Source organism: Natator depressus, chromosome 20, assembly GCF_965152275.1.
Source record: "Natator depressus isolate rNatDep1 chromosome 20, rNatDep2.hap1, whole genome shotgun sequence".
Taxonomy (NCBI): Eukaryota; Metazoa; Chordata; order Testudines; family Cheloniidae; genus Natator; species Natator depressus.
Window position 1 is genome coordinate 279,152 of NC_134253.1, and position 14,594 is coordinate 293,745.

The 14,594-nt window shown below is 49.5% G+C and overlaps 1 protein-coding gene across 1 annotated transcript; it reads left to right on the plus strand.

Annotated features, from left to right (window-relative positions):
* Positions 1-1,457: 1,457 nt before the first annotated feature.
* SMARCD1 (SWI/SNF related BAF chromatin remodeling complex subunit D1) lies at positions 1,458-12,953 on the plus strand. Its single transcript, XM_074935020.1, has 13 exons — positions 1,458-1,628; positions 2,557-2,744; positions 3,945-3,987; positions 4,096-4,218; positions 4,569-4,691; positions 5,923-6,039; positions 7,075-7,176; positions 7,305-7,466; positions 7,613-7,710; positions 8,248-8,383; positions 9,059-9,181; positions 9,483-9,584; positions 10,953-12,953. Exons 1-13 carry the CDS (start codon positions 1,473-1,475, stop codon positions 11,004-11,006), a joined length of 1,527 nt encoding a protein of 508 aa, XP_074791121.1. The 5' UTR covers positions 1,458-1,472; the 3' UTR covers positions 11,007-12,953.
* The last annotated feature ends 1,641 nt before the right edge of the window (positions 12,954-14,594 follow it).

Genomic DNA, 14,594 nt, shown 5'->3' on the forward strand with positions numbered 1-14,594 from the left:
TCCCTGAACCCCTCCTGTCCATGTTTGACATCAGAGAGCTCTGCAGTTATCACTCGCTCTCTGAATTTTGCCGTTTTTGGTCTCTCCTGTAACTGCATCTGTCTCTCAAAGTCTGAGTTTGGCTCTCGCTCGTAAACCTCCCCACTACGCTTCCAAGCGGGGCTTGACTTGAAATCCTGTCAGTGGAGTTAGATCATTGTACAAGAGATCAGATTTAGGCCTAGCAGCTCTAACTCAGACCCTTGCATCCCCCACACACCTAGAAAGAACTGAACAGCCAACATCATAACAAACCAGCACAGGAGAAAGAGTTTTGCTCCAAACTAAAGAGAATCTTTTACAGGTAACTTTGCATTGACATTACTAGAGCCCCCTAGTGTGCATTGGGCCATTTCTCCTGACATGTGCTGCAGCTACCTCATTAAACAAAGCACAATATTGTACATTAGCCAACCCCAATGTTTTGCAGTAAATCTCGTGTCAGTCAGAGGAAATTGCAGCTAAAGCTCAGTTGCCAGGTAGAAGGTGTCTTCTGTCTGGCAAGGAATTTACCCTGCACCCTTGCAAGCAGGACCAGAGATTAAAAAAATCCATTTTATCTATGGGTGGTCACACCCCACTGTTCATACACCAGACACCAAGGGGCTGATCCTCCTAACCAGTCTAGCTCCATGGATTTAAATGGGGCTACTCCTGATTTACACTCGTGTGAGCAAGCAGAAAATTGACACCCTCTGATGATCAATCCAGCCAGACACAGCAGGTGGACTGTCTACCCAGCTGGCTTGGAAACAGCCCCTGAAGCTCCAGCAGTGCTAAACCTTGCTCCTTGGGAGGTTTGGTTCAATAGCCAAACATGTTACCCAAATCCTTTGGAACATGTATTTGCATCAAAGCTATTTGGAGACAAAAAGTGTTTTAAATCATTCACCAAAATCCCACCCTAGCCAGAAATGCCCGAAGCAGGGCCAGAGCTGGGTTCTGATGAATCACTTTATTTCCATTCAACATGCATTAGGATATTTTTAAAAGCAGAGGTTGAGGATCCCTGCGGGGCAGCCAGGGGGTTCTGGGCATCCCAGCGCAGCTGGGCAGCCCAGGGAGATGCTTTAAGCCAGGGCGTGCTCTAATTTTTGGCAGCCTCCTGAAGGCTCCTGTGTCCCTGCCCCTTCCTCATGGGCACTGCCCCCCTGGACATTACCCCCCGTCTGCACTGCCCACACCCGGGGGCTTTTCCCCCTGCCCCTCCCGCTGGCACTGCCCCAATCCCTCCCCAGGGGCTCTTGGCTGCCCGCGGCCCCTTGCAGTGCCGGCCCCCACGCGGCAGGGGGAGGCAGCCTGCATCCCCAGCATCTCTCTGCACCCTCCCCGCGTAATCTATGGCACCTCTGGTGCCGCTCTGCCCCACGCGCTCTATGATCGGTGTCCGGTTCCGGTCCCGCTCCCCCTCCCCCGCTTTGTGCTGGGAGAAGATGGCGGCGCGGGCGGGTTTCCAGTCGGTGACTCCGAGCGGCGGCAGCGGGGGGGCCGGAGCGCTGGGGCCGGGCACCCCGGGGCCCCCCGTCCGCATGGGCCCGGCTCCCGGCCAAGGCCTCTACCGCTCCCCGCTGCCGGGCGCCGCCTACCCGGTAAGGCCGGGGGAGGGGGCGGGGCGGGCTCGGAGGCTGGCGTGGGGGAGGGGAGGGTCCGGGCCGCGGTGCCCCCTTGGGAGCGGTAAAGGGGGAGGCAGCGTTTCCGAAGGTGGGGGCAGTGCGTGGGGTGGGGGGTGTCTCGGGGGCAAGTGGCGCCCCAGGCGTGAGCGAGGGTCCAGGGAGGGGGCTCAGGGCAAGCTGGGGCTCAGGCCGAGGGAGACGTGGGGAAGAAATGGGGCCTAGGTGCAGGGTGAGGTGAAGTGGCAAACTGGGGGGGGTGGTATTTGAGGAGGAGGAAATGTTTGGGTGAAATGGGGGGCACCACAGGGTGGGAGTGAGAGAGGTCACCCTGCAGTGAAGTCAGGGGTGCTCTGCGTAAGGGTTACTCTCAGGTAGAAAGGTGACCCTAAAGAGAAGATTGATTGGGAAGGGAGGAGCTGGGCTCTGAACTGTGGAAAAGGGAGAGGAGAGGCAGCCTAGAGGAAATGAGTGGGGTGAGGATTAGGAGTAGGAAGGGGGAGAGGGGGAGCATCTTGTGGGGATGGCAGTTGGAGTGGTGATTCAATGCATGGAGGAAAATTGTAGGCAGGGGTTAGGGCACAAGGCCTGCAGTGTGGAGAGGTGTGTGAAATTAAGAACTGTCTCTCATGGCCAGCATTGCAGGTTATGGTTTCTGTGTTACAATCCCATTCGTTCTTGGAAGCATCCACTTCTGGAGCTGCTAGCCCTATAGTGATCTATCTGAGTCCATCCTAAGGAAGCCCATGAGTGACGTGGCCCTGTGCTAGCGGGGTCACACTTAGCTCAGCAAGTGTGGCTTGGTAGCCCACTTGTGCTTAGAACTTAACTGCCCTTTATTGGGGAGTCTCCATCTTTTCAGAGTTTGGGTCAGATGGAGACCAGATCCCTGTTTTTCTCTCCTCAGCGCCCTGGCATGTTGCCAGGCAGCCGCATGACACCTCAGGGACCCTCCATGGGTCCCCCAGGATATGGTGGGAGTCCCTCAGTCCGGCCTGGAATGGCCCAGTCTGGTATGGATCAGTCCCGCAAGAGGCCAGCTCCTCAGCAAATCCAGCAAGTCCAGCAGCAAGCGGCCCAGAATCGTAACCACAAGTAAGAGGCCAGATTTCTCGCCTCGTTCTGAGGTTAATTATCTTTTCTATGACCACTTAGTGTCTCTTCATGAAAGACACCAAAGTCTTTCACAAGTTGTAAAACTATAATACCAGCAAAATGCAGCCACCTCTGAGGTGGAAGGCTGGAGCGAACCAGTGCACAGCACATTGCTAAATAGTCATTCAGGGTCAGGCAGATTTTGTCCAAAACACCAGCGCATCCTCCCAACCCACCCTTACAAAAGTACCAGGGAGACTCTGTCCACAACAAGCAGACATGATCTGAAGTGGTTAAGGAAGAAAAATGCTCATCGAGAAAGCAATATCTAAATTGAAATAGGCCATTTATGACCCTCCAGAAAATAGAGACCAAATAATAAATTCTTGTCCATCGTATCAAATAAACCCCTTTGGATGCTAGTTGGCTACATTGCAAAAATGGATTAACCAATACTCAGTAATTCAGACGCTTGCTGCTGATGTCAGAGATCAGCACAATGCTTTGTTGTTTGGGTCACTACATCTAGGACTTCCGTCTCTGCCTTGCTGCCAGCACACTCTTGGACTTTATTCTTTAATTGTTTTACATGGGTGGCTCAAACTGACATAGACTTTTTGTGCAGCTACTTTACTGGGTGATGGGAGCTTCAGATAATAATACTCAGCTCCTATGCAAGAGCAAGTTTTTTTTTATTTTTTAACACAATGTCATTGTCACTTGATACTGCTCAACAGTATCTCCTGGCTTAAAAAACTTATTTGTTAGGAAGTCCAACTTAATATTCAATCAAGCCTGGGAGCCACTTTGTATCAAAATAATATTTAACCAAACACCTCTCCAAACTCAGGGCAACCCCAGCTATTCATACCTCTTGGGAGACTTGAAATGTTCAGATAATCACGTGGTCCTGGTCTTGCCGGTGCTTTTGAGCTCTGCAGCATTAGAGTTTCAATCCTGCTGTGGCTGTGGGGAGAAAGGGTGGGTAAGGAAGGTGTCTGTACAGAGATTGACAGTCACAATAAACAGCCTTTGAAAGAGAGGAGGACTAGACTGAGACAGATGTTGAGGAGCAAGTGCCCCTCATAGCAGAGTCACAAACCTAAGAATAAACCCACATCCTTGCTCCTTTTCTTGTGTTCCGACTGTTTGAGGGACAAACTGGTTGTCACGTTAATGTGTGTATCCTTCTTTAAACAGTGCTAAGAAAAAGAAAATGGCTGACAAAATTCTACCTCAGAGGGTGAGTGAGGTTTTTTACTTTTGCTGCCTCCGCTGCTGTAGTTCTGAGTTCTCAACAGTTTCAGGGGGAGAGAAGCAGCGTTCTTGATTGGCTTGTGCTTTGCCATAGATTCGTGAACTGGTACCAGAGTCTCAGGCCTACATGGATCTGTTGGCATTTGAAAGGAAACTGGACCAGACAATCATGAGGAAACGTCTGGATATCCAGGAGGCCTTGAAACGACCCATTAAGGTAAAGGAGGATAGTGCTCAGGTTTCTTGCTGGGGTGCCGAGGGACCTGTGCCTGAACTGAGAAAACAGGACTGACTTATATGGCATTTAGGTGGGTCTATAAAGGCTCTTGGGAGTGTGATGTATTGAGGGTCAATGTCCTATCCTGGACTTTAGCTTCAGAGTGCAGTCAGGGGTGCTTGCCGACCCTCTCTTTGCCTGGCTTGCTCTCTGGTCTGTCACTGTTTCTCAGGTGCAGGAGGTAAAAGTGAGTCCAGATCCTGTGGTTTCTTGATTGTGGCTGTGGCCCGAGCGTGTTTATTGGCTTCTGCATTTTGCTGTTAACGTTTAGCTGATGCTTTTCCTCTTAGCAAAAGCGAAAGCTCCGCATTTTTATCTCCAACACCTTCAATCCAGCCAAGTCGGACGCGGAAGATGGCGAAGGGACTGTTGCCTCGTGGGAGCTCCGGGTGGAAGGGCGGCTGCTCGAGGACGTGAGTGTGAGGCACCCAGCCCCTCTGGGAAGGGCGAGGGACCAGCATTAATTCTCCAGATAAGATGAGATGAATGGGTGTGGGAACTAAACCCTGTTGGGTTGTGACCAAAGAAGAAGCTTTCAAAGGTCTGGAGTTGGAAGTGAAGACCAACTGCTTAATGTCTGAGAATGGAACTAGGGGCCCTCTATCCTAGATGATCACAATGGTCCTTTCTGGCCTTGGACTCTATGAATGTATCCTCTCTCGCTCGTACCTGCCCAAGGAGTCTGACGAGAAGGGGGAGAGGGTAAGAGGGCCAAACCAGTTGGCCACCCAATGAGGTAGGACACTACAATAATAATACTTAGCTCTTTATAGCTAAGAGGATTGATGGTGGGAGCAGATTTGTGACACTTGCCTTCCCTACCTCTGAAAGCAGACACAAAGATTGCACATGACAGGGTTGTGAGTTCGTTCCCCTCCCAAAAAAGTCTCTAGTCTGCTGTGAGGAATTGGCCTCGAGACTGGATTTGCAAACAGAAGGGAAGGGTCAGGGTTTATCATGGGTAGCATGGTTCCTTCTTAGGTCTTGGGCCAGTAACTCTAGTGCAATTTTGGAATAGGGCTTCTTGGGCTTTAATCTTTCTGCATTAATGTGACTGCCCTGGGCCTGGAGGAGGCCTTGAATCCGTCTCACAGGAAGCTAGTCAAACATGGCATTGTGCTATGGTTATTGGCAAGGGATTCCCATGGAACATCTGTATTGGATGTAAAATCTGTCCCAGCACTTCAGAATTTAGTCCCGTTACTTTTCATCTCTGGTCTGTCCTGTGCTGTTGGGCTTCTTCCCCTTTGTGCTGGATAGCTGATCTTGTGTATGTCCTTGAGGGACCTATTTACTCTAGCCTGTGGGGGATAGCCTGCCTGACTGATTGGCAGGCAGACTGTGTTGAGAACAGCTTTTGATAACCCTGGATTCCCTAGAAAGACGCAGTCCCTGCCCCTAGTGGAAGGGCACATGGATAAATGACAGAGGATGTGGGGGGAAGGGATAGAACAGACAGCAAAGAGGCCAAGGCAACCAGCAAACATGCCATTGGCTCCATGCTGGGGTTTTGGAGGGAGAGGTGGGTTTAGTATCGGTAAATGAGAGTTGGATTGTTCAGTTCCGAACAGTGCTGTTGTATGTGCTGGGTGTGCTCCACTGCTGGCCTTATCTGCCCTAACCCTCTTCCTTTCTGTGCTGCAGGCTGCTCTGTCCAAATATGATGCCACCAAACAGAAAAGGAAATTCTCATCCTTCTTCAAGTCTCTGGTGATCGAGCTGGACAAGGACCTGTATGGCCCAGACAATCACCTGGTGGAGGTAAGCTATACTTTGTTATATCATCTCCAAATGGAGTTCAGAATCTTGGCAACCGTGTCATTCTGGGAGCTAGGAACTCTTGAGTGCTGAGCCCAGCTCTGCTACTGACTTGCAAGGAGCCCTGGGGCAAATCGCTTCACCTCTTTGTCTCTGTCTGTGAAATGGGGATAGTGCTAACCTCCCTCAGAGGGGTTGAAGCTTGTTGGATAAGAAGATAAGAAGATTTTATTTGTGCCCTTTCTGCTCCATTCTGATAAATAAGAACAGTATCAGAGTCCCTTAGCTTTGCAAAATTAGTGTATGTGAAGCTCTAGGCAAAAGATGCTCCTGTGTAAAGTGCAAAGACACAGACCATAAGTGCCTGTCTCCTCTGTTCCCCATACTTGGAGCAAGTCTGGTAACACTGGGAATGTAGCAGAGGTGGATGCATAACCTGGCCATGCTGTTGGGAATCTCATGACAAAGCCCATCAATTCTATGTTCTGCCTGTTTGCAAAGATGCGAATACACTTACACGCTTATTTGAAAGAAGAGTCTAAGACACATCTGCCTTAACAGAGAGGCTAAGGGAGAGCTGTTAGCTATCAACTGTTTTTCAGCGTATTGAACAATTGTTGCAGCCAAACCCGTTGTGTTGGGGACAGCAACGTGGTCCATGCCAAATAAATGAAGCCTCTTTGCAACCACTTGACTCTTGTGAGTTCACATTTCATCCGTATCATTCTCCCCTGATGCTCCATGATAGTAATCTTGACCTTTAAAACTGGTGAGCTGTGTGCTCCTCACACTATTCAACGCAGGAGTTCCAACCTCCTTTCAGAGGTGGTGTCAGAGCCACCAGAACTGTCTGTAGAGTCTGGGGCACGTGGCAGAGATCACATGCTGTCAAATGGGCAGGATCTTTCTGGGGAGGAGTTTGTGTCATCAGTAAATGGCAATTGCAGGTAAATGTTGTGCCTGGCAGGCAGCAGGAGCAGAGGGAATGACCTGGCAGTCTGTGTTCTTAAACCACCTCCTCTGCTGTGTTTTTTCCAGTGGCACAGAACTGCTACTACCCAGGAGACAGATGGCTTCCAGGTGAAGAGGCCTGGGGACGTGAATGTGCGCTGTACTGTCCTCCTGATGCTGGATTATCAGGTAGGCAGGCTGGTACGATGCAGATGGGGAGTGTGCAGTGCCTTAGCATCTGAGTTGTGACTTGGATGAGCACTATCTGTAGCTGCATCATCCTTACCCCGACCTTTGTCATGCTCTTGTCTCCTCAGCCTCCACAGTTCAAACTGGACCCCCGCCTGGCTCGTCTCTTGGGGATTCATACCCAGACCCGCCCAGTGATCATCCAGGCACTGTGGCAGTACATCAAGACCCACAAGCTACAGGATCCCCATGAGCGGGAGTATGTCATCTGCGACAAGTATCTCCAGCAGGTAAAGGTGTCTCCAACTTGGGGTGGGGCGGCGTGTTAGGGGCAGGAGACAGCTTTGGCTTCTGTTGCCAGGAACCAGAGATTCTCCAGGCTGCCTCTTTTCCAGCACTGACCTGCTTTCCACCCCACTCCCTGTTTCTCTTGCAGATATTTGAGTCTCAGCGGATGAAGTTCTCTGAGATTCCTCAAAGGCTGCACGCTTTGCTCATGCCCCCAGAACCAATCATCATTAACCATGTGATCAGGTGAGACTGGCCCCTGAGGCACTGTTTGTTGGGAAGGGCGGATAAGAGAGCTAGAGAGACTTGTATGGGGAGATGCTCCTTGTTACAGTCAGTTTCAGAAGCTGCTGAACTTCCTGCACCTCTCCATCTTTGCATGCCTTTATTCACTCTGCCCTGTGTGCGTTCAACAGCCTCTTTTTCCCATTCACCAAGCACCCCTTCTGTAAATCCCTGCTTTCTTTCCTTCTGCCAACACTGACCTCCACACTGTGCGCCTGAACTCTGAGCCTTTGCACTGTGCTTGTCTAGACTGTAAGCTCCTGGTCCCCTGTGCTGCATGCATGATGTGCGACTACAGAGGTGAAGTGTTTTCCTGCTCCTCTGTGTTACTGACCCCTTTCCTCTGTTACAGAAAACCAAATGTAATGCATACGTTAATACTGTCTTCCCTACCCCCACCTCTCAACCTATGGAGCTTAGAGGTGCTAGTAAGGATGCACTCAAGTACTGACTCAGGCTTTTCGCTTTTTCTGGGTGTTCTCTTGCTGATGTCCACAGTGTTGACCCAAACGACCAGAAAAAAACCGCCTGCTATGACATTGATGTGGAAGTGGATGATACTCTTAAAACTCAGATGAATTCTTTCTTGCTGTCCACAGCCAGCCAGCAGGAAATCGCTGCCCTGGATAACAAGGTAGAAGCTGGATCCTGCCCTTCCAACTAGAGTTTGTGTGCTGGAATGAGGTTGGCTGGCACAGTGTTGCAGAGAGAGCTTTCCTGCAGCTTTTAATATAGATTCATTTAGTGACTTTATATTTGGGATCTGGAACAGTGAGGGCAACATTTCTGCCAGGGTGGCACCATTTCTGTGACACAAATCCAATAGTGACAATCTTTTTACTTATCAAGAAAATAGATTTGAAAATGAGTGATTAGAGGGAAACTGGTTTAATGGTTAGATCAGGGGACTGGGAGTCAGGACTGCTAGATCCTCTTCCCAGCTTGTCTACCTGAGACCTTAGAGGCACAGAATGAAGTGACTTGCCTATCTCATTACAGGGGAGTAACGTGAAGCTACATCTTGGAGGGTTTGCCAGGGTTCCTGGTAGTTAAAGGCCAATGAGATCTTTGGATGAAAGGTGCTGAATGTCCTGAGTCTGCATGTCAGTGCATTGACTTGAACCTACCGCCCTGTCTCTACAGCAAGAGGGATGTGGGGTGGGGTGTATGTTACACATCTGGGTGAACCAGGAAATATGAGAGTTTTCCATCTTAACATGCTGGACCCTTTGGTTTGTCTTGCCTCTGTGTTGGGTTGGCCTCGTAACCTGGTTCAGCAATACCCCATTACTACCTTTTTCTCTCTCAGATCCATGAGACAATAGAAACCATTAATCAGCTGAAGACACAACGTGAATTCATGCTGAGCTTTGCCCGTGATCCCCAAGGCTTCATCAATGACTGGCTCCAGTCACAGTGCCGAGATCTAAAGGTAAAAAGATTTTTCCCTTTTGTGTGGAGGCAAACAGAAGCTCAGTCCATCCCATCAGACTCTTTTTGTTCAGTTAGCAGCTGAGATCCATGCAGAAACACAATTTGCAGGTCTGTAGCCACGCCAAAAATTGGAATTGAGTGCCAGGATTTCAATCTGACAGCACTGGCTGGGCCAGGTCTTGCTGGAGTCTGCTTGGGGACAGTGCTTGTGGGTAGCCCAGGACATGGGGTGGGTTGTGAGAGTAACGTGGACAGCTGCATGACTCTGGGTTGTAAGCTGCTCTCTTTCGTGCCTCTAGACTATGACTGACGTTGTTGGGAATCCAGAAGAGGAGCGTAGAGCTGAATTCTACTTCCAGCCCTGGGCTCAGGAAGCCGTGTGCAGATACTTCTACTCCAAGGTGAGCGTTCCCATTTGAGGGAATCCATCCACACCTGGTAGCTGCTATTCTGCTTGTAGGGAGATGCTGTTCGCTAAAGCTGGGCGCAGTGCAGCCAGGCATACAGAGTTTCAACCACCTAGTTCTGCTGATGCATCTCAGTCCTGATCTCCAGCACCCTTCTGTTCCAATCCTGGATACCCACACACAACTTGACCAGTGCACCTTGGACCTGGATTTGCCACAGCCCAGCTATTCTAAGTCCTATTGCTTCAGATACAGTGCTGCAACTTTGTGGGGTGTTCTTGTACTGCCTACTCCTGAGGGAATTCTGCGCACAATACTTCAAAATTATGCAAGTTTTATTTGTCAATAAATAAATGCAGAGGCACGGTGGCACGGAATTCGCCCCAAGAGTAACTGCCAGTAAACAGTCACCAGAGCTAGAAAGACCTCATCAAACTATTTGCTGGTTTGGATCCAATTAGGATCAAAACCAGGTCATGCAGAGGTGATACTAGTGTTAGCCCTCACCACCACCTAGCCAGCCTCTTCCCATTTAAATCCATTGTTTTTACACAGACATCGATTTTATATCACAGCCAGAACCATGGTCCTTGGGCTTGCTGGGGTGGAGTTGCTTCCTAGGAGTTCCTTGTGCAATGTAGCTGTGAAGAGAGGCTATCCCCCTCTCATGGGATGCATGCTGGTTTGGCCTTTGCTTTCAGATCTCTGAACGGTAGCAGCCCACAGGCTAGTGCAGAGTTGATGTGGGCCCTGGCAGAGAGCTGAAGCCATGCCCCAAAATCCCCTGCATGATATTGAAACTGCCCCATCACAGGCTTCTTGTTAAGCAAACTGTTTTAAAAAAAAAAAAAAAAAGATTCTTTGCCCTTTTATTAGCCTTTTGTATCAGAGGCTGAAGTGCTTTGCACATGTGCTAATTCCCTCATAGCCCTGGAGGAGGGAGGTATTGGCTGCACTTCAAAATGGGGACATCAGGGCACAGGCTTGCCCCAGTTCATGCAATGAATGACTGGTAGAGCTGGCATTAGATCCCCCGAGTCCTGACTTCCATTCCCTTCATCTAACCACAAGACAGTGCAGCCTCCCTACTGTGCAATTTGTGCATCCTTCACTAGCCTGTGGAACACATTGTAACCTATGGGCTGTACTATGGACAGGATTAAGGAGGCGGGGACAGGGAGCCAACAGGAAAGACATAGCCCAGCTGAGGAAGGAGTCCTGTTTCTTTCCCAGGGGCTGTGGATGGGTTTGGGCTCATCGTTCCTTCACTTCCTCCAGACTAGGAACATTTGTTATTCAGACTCTGACTTACCATTCACTGTCAGTGTATTAAAGCAGGGGATCTGGCTTCTCCTCCCACAGGTGCAGCAGAGACGGCAGGAGCTGGAGCAGGCACTGGGAATCCGCAACACATAAGCTGCCCCACTCCTCCCCTGATCAGAAGGCATCACAGCTACTTGTGGAGACTGAGCGCTGCAGAGTTCACTGTTTAGGCCCACACAACCCCCACTCCAGCGTAGAGACCTGCAGCCATTACTCACTTCTGGCAGTGTCTGTATCAGTGTGACTCCAGAGCCCCGCGGGGCTTTGGGGATGTAGCAAGCAGACAGGCTCAAAGGGTCACACACTTCTACCTGGTTTCCTCCCTCACTGAGGCCCTGTCAGTCTCGGAGCTCTTGCGAGCCCACCTTGTCTCTGCGTTGCCTGTGTTGCCCCCAATATCCAGTGTTGCTGCAGGCTCAAAACTTCTCTTGAGTTCAGAAACTTACCACAGCCCCTTCTCCAAAACTGGGCTCTAGTTCTTGCACCCCAGAGAATGTGGGGCTGGAAAGCCTCTCAGCATGGGCCCTTCTGGATCTGCCATGCGGACAGAAGCCCGTGGCCATTCACTTCCCAAGGTCCATGAGACGCAGCAGGCAGAGCTCCTGCATGTTGGTGCACACTCTCCCCCTGTGGGGGTGCTCTTGCATCATCCCTCCTTGTAGGACTCTCCTCTCTTGAGAAAGGGTTTCTGTGCTATGTAGAGGATTGCTTTTCCCAGCGTGTCCGTCTCCTTAGTTAAAGCTCCCTTCATGTTCCCTAGGAGGCTGCTCCAGCCCTGGATCACGAGGGACACACTGGTTCAGCACAGAGATGAAGGAGCTATGAAGAGGTGACTCTACTGCATGCCAAGGGAGCTGCAAGCGTAGCTCTAACATGCAGGATTGAGCAGCAATGCAGTCTTGCCAAAGGCTGCTTGTTCTTCCTGCTGCAGGGAGTGGGGAATGCACCAAGTGCAGCTCCTCCTTGCAGTGGGATTAGGCAGAAGTATAAAGCCTTAGGGTCATTTCTTGGACCAGGCTGATGATGATCCTGCATCTCTGCCTTTGGTGAAGTGAATGCTCCTTTTCATATATCTGAGGATGTGAGGAGGCAGCCTGGGCCTCTACCAAACAGCCCCAAACAAATAAGCAAATTAGTAGAAGTCAGGGCTCCTCTGCTTTGTTGTCTTTCATGTTTGGGCACAGAGCAGGTTCTGGGGCTGTCACAGGGCAGGTGATCAAGTAGGTGCAGATGGGTTTTCTCCAACTGAGAGAGTAGCAGCCTAGACATGGAATGAATTGCTAATGAATTAATTTAGTGGCACTCTTGTGCTCTTTGCCCTCAGGACCATGTGTGTGCAGCAGGGCATGTTGGGAGGTGGGGCCTCTCTTCACCTGGGGCTAAATATTTCTGCTCAGATTCCTTTTTGGGACTGTAAAGTGAGTGGACTCAGAACCCAGTTGGTTGTGCTCTCCTGACGTTAGCTGCAAAATCATGTTACTGACAAACAGCCTCACACTACCCTGGAGTGTGATTGGGGGGCTGCTATGAAATTGGGAGCCCCTGTAAGCCTGTGTGTGTGTGTGTGTGTGAGAGAGAGAGAGACTTCTTGTCTGTGAGTAATAGACTTTCCAACCTTCTCTCCCTTCTGTCTTTGGACCCTTAAAGAATTGCCCCTTTGTAGCACCAGGGGCTGAAGTCCCGGTGCCGGTTAACGCAGACTACCGGCTCCTCAGGGCAAGTAATAGTGAAGGATACTTGGATATTGCCTAGGCAAGTGTAGCTGTTGCAGAATTACTGTTTTTATTAACTGATTATGGTTTTTCATGGACCAAAATTTTTTTTTGTACTGTATCCTTGTAGATGTCACACAATTTTAATAAAAGCCTCCTGTGAAGGAAGCCGCTTGCCCTCCTTCTGTGCTGGCGAATGGCAGTTTGTAGTTGTGTAACAGACAGCTTCTGTCACATAACTACTGTGGAAGAGATTAAATGACTTCCTGCTTGCACCTTCAAAGCCCTCTGTGTAGTGGGAGCTCTGTTCATTGAGGGAGAGCAAGCAAGAACACTAGACACCATTCCCTTTTAAAAGGAAGACAGCTTGTTTATATGGTCCAAATTTGACTCACCTTAAAATTGTGTGGAATTTGGAGGGTGCTACGTTATTTATAGGGCCCTATCAAATTCATGGCCATGAAAAACACATCATGGACTGTGAAATCTGGTCTTTTGTGTGCTTTTACCCTATCATAATCATCACTCCCATAACCACATTGGTCGTTGGGGGGCCCCCTCATTGATGAGCAATCAATCAATTGTCTACACCCCTGACAATTGTGTGTCAGTGCTTGAGTCTCCATGAAGTCCATTCCTGTTCACTCTTTTTACATTGTCAGTCCATCTCTTCTGTCTACCTCTGCTTCTCTTCCCCTGAACTGTCCCTTGGAGGATGATCTTGGATAGGCCAGATCTTGTTACATGGCTGTACCCCTTCAACTTGCGCTTCTTTACGGTCGTCAGGAGGTCTTCATATGACCCAGCGCATTGGGTGGTGATGTTGCGGACCTCTTCATTAGTGACATGGTCAAAGTAGGAGGTGGCCAGGATTTTACGGAAGTATCTCATCTTTACTACCTGTATTTTCCGTTCAAGTTCTGCCACAATGGTCCGTGTCTCCCACGCATACAGAAAAATGGAGATGACCAATGCCTGCAGCAGTTTCAGTTTGGATTCTAGGGAGATGTTCTTATTCCTCCAAATTAGCTTTAGCTTTGCCGCCGCTGCTGTTTGTGCAGTTCTTGCCCAAATTTCTGCCTTGGATCTTTCATCTGTGATGATTGCCCCCAAATACTTGAACTGTTTCACTGTCTCCAGTTCTTGTCCACTGACAGTGATGTGTGAGCTGATCCCATCACATTTGTTTGTCATCAGCTTGGTTTTCTTTGCAGTGATTTCCATGCCATATTTTGCAGAGGTTTCGTCCAGTCATTTCACAAGGTTGGCAAGTTCATCTTTGCTGCCTGCCAGACCATCAATGTCATCAGCGAACCGAAGATATGAGATTGTTTGCCCCCCAATGGTGACTGTGCACATGTGATCTTCTAGGGCATCAGTCATTATGCGCTCCAAGTAGATGTTGAACAGTGTGGGCGAAAAAAGGCAGCCTTGCCAGACTCCAATCGTGGTGTGAAACCACTCTCCTGTTGTGCCATTGACGAGAACTGCACTGCTGGCTTTGGCGTACAGTTTAATGGTAAGAATAAGCTTACGACCAACATTGTACTACTTCATGGTTGCCCAGAAAACTTCGTGCCATACTCTTGTCAAACGCCTTCCTGAAGTCAACAAAGATGTAGATGTCCTGCTGATGTTGTAAATATTTCTCACATAGAACACAAAGGTTGAATATATATTCTGTGGTACTTCTTCCAGCATGAAAGCCAGCCTGTTCTTCAGTGATGATATTCTCTGCTTGTGGCTTCAATCTGTTCAATATGACTTTCAACATCACTTTGCTGGGATGGCTAATTAAACTTATGGTCCAGTAATTTTGACACAATTGCAGGTTGCCTTTCTTTGGCAGAGTGATAATTAGTGACTGTGTCCACATGGAGGGCCACTCACTGGTCTGCCAGATCTTGTTGCAGATCTTGGCGAGTATCTCTTACTATTTCTCTTCCGAATTTCATCAGTTTGGCTGGGA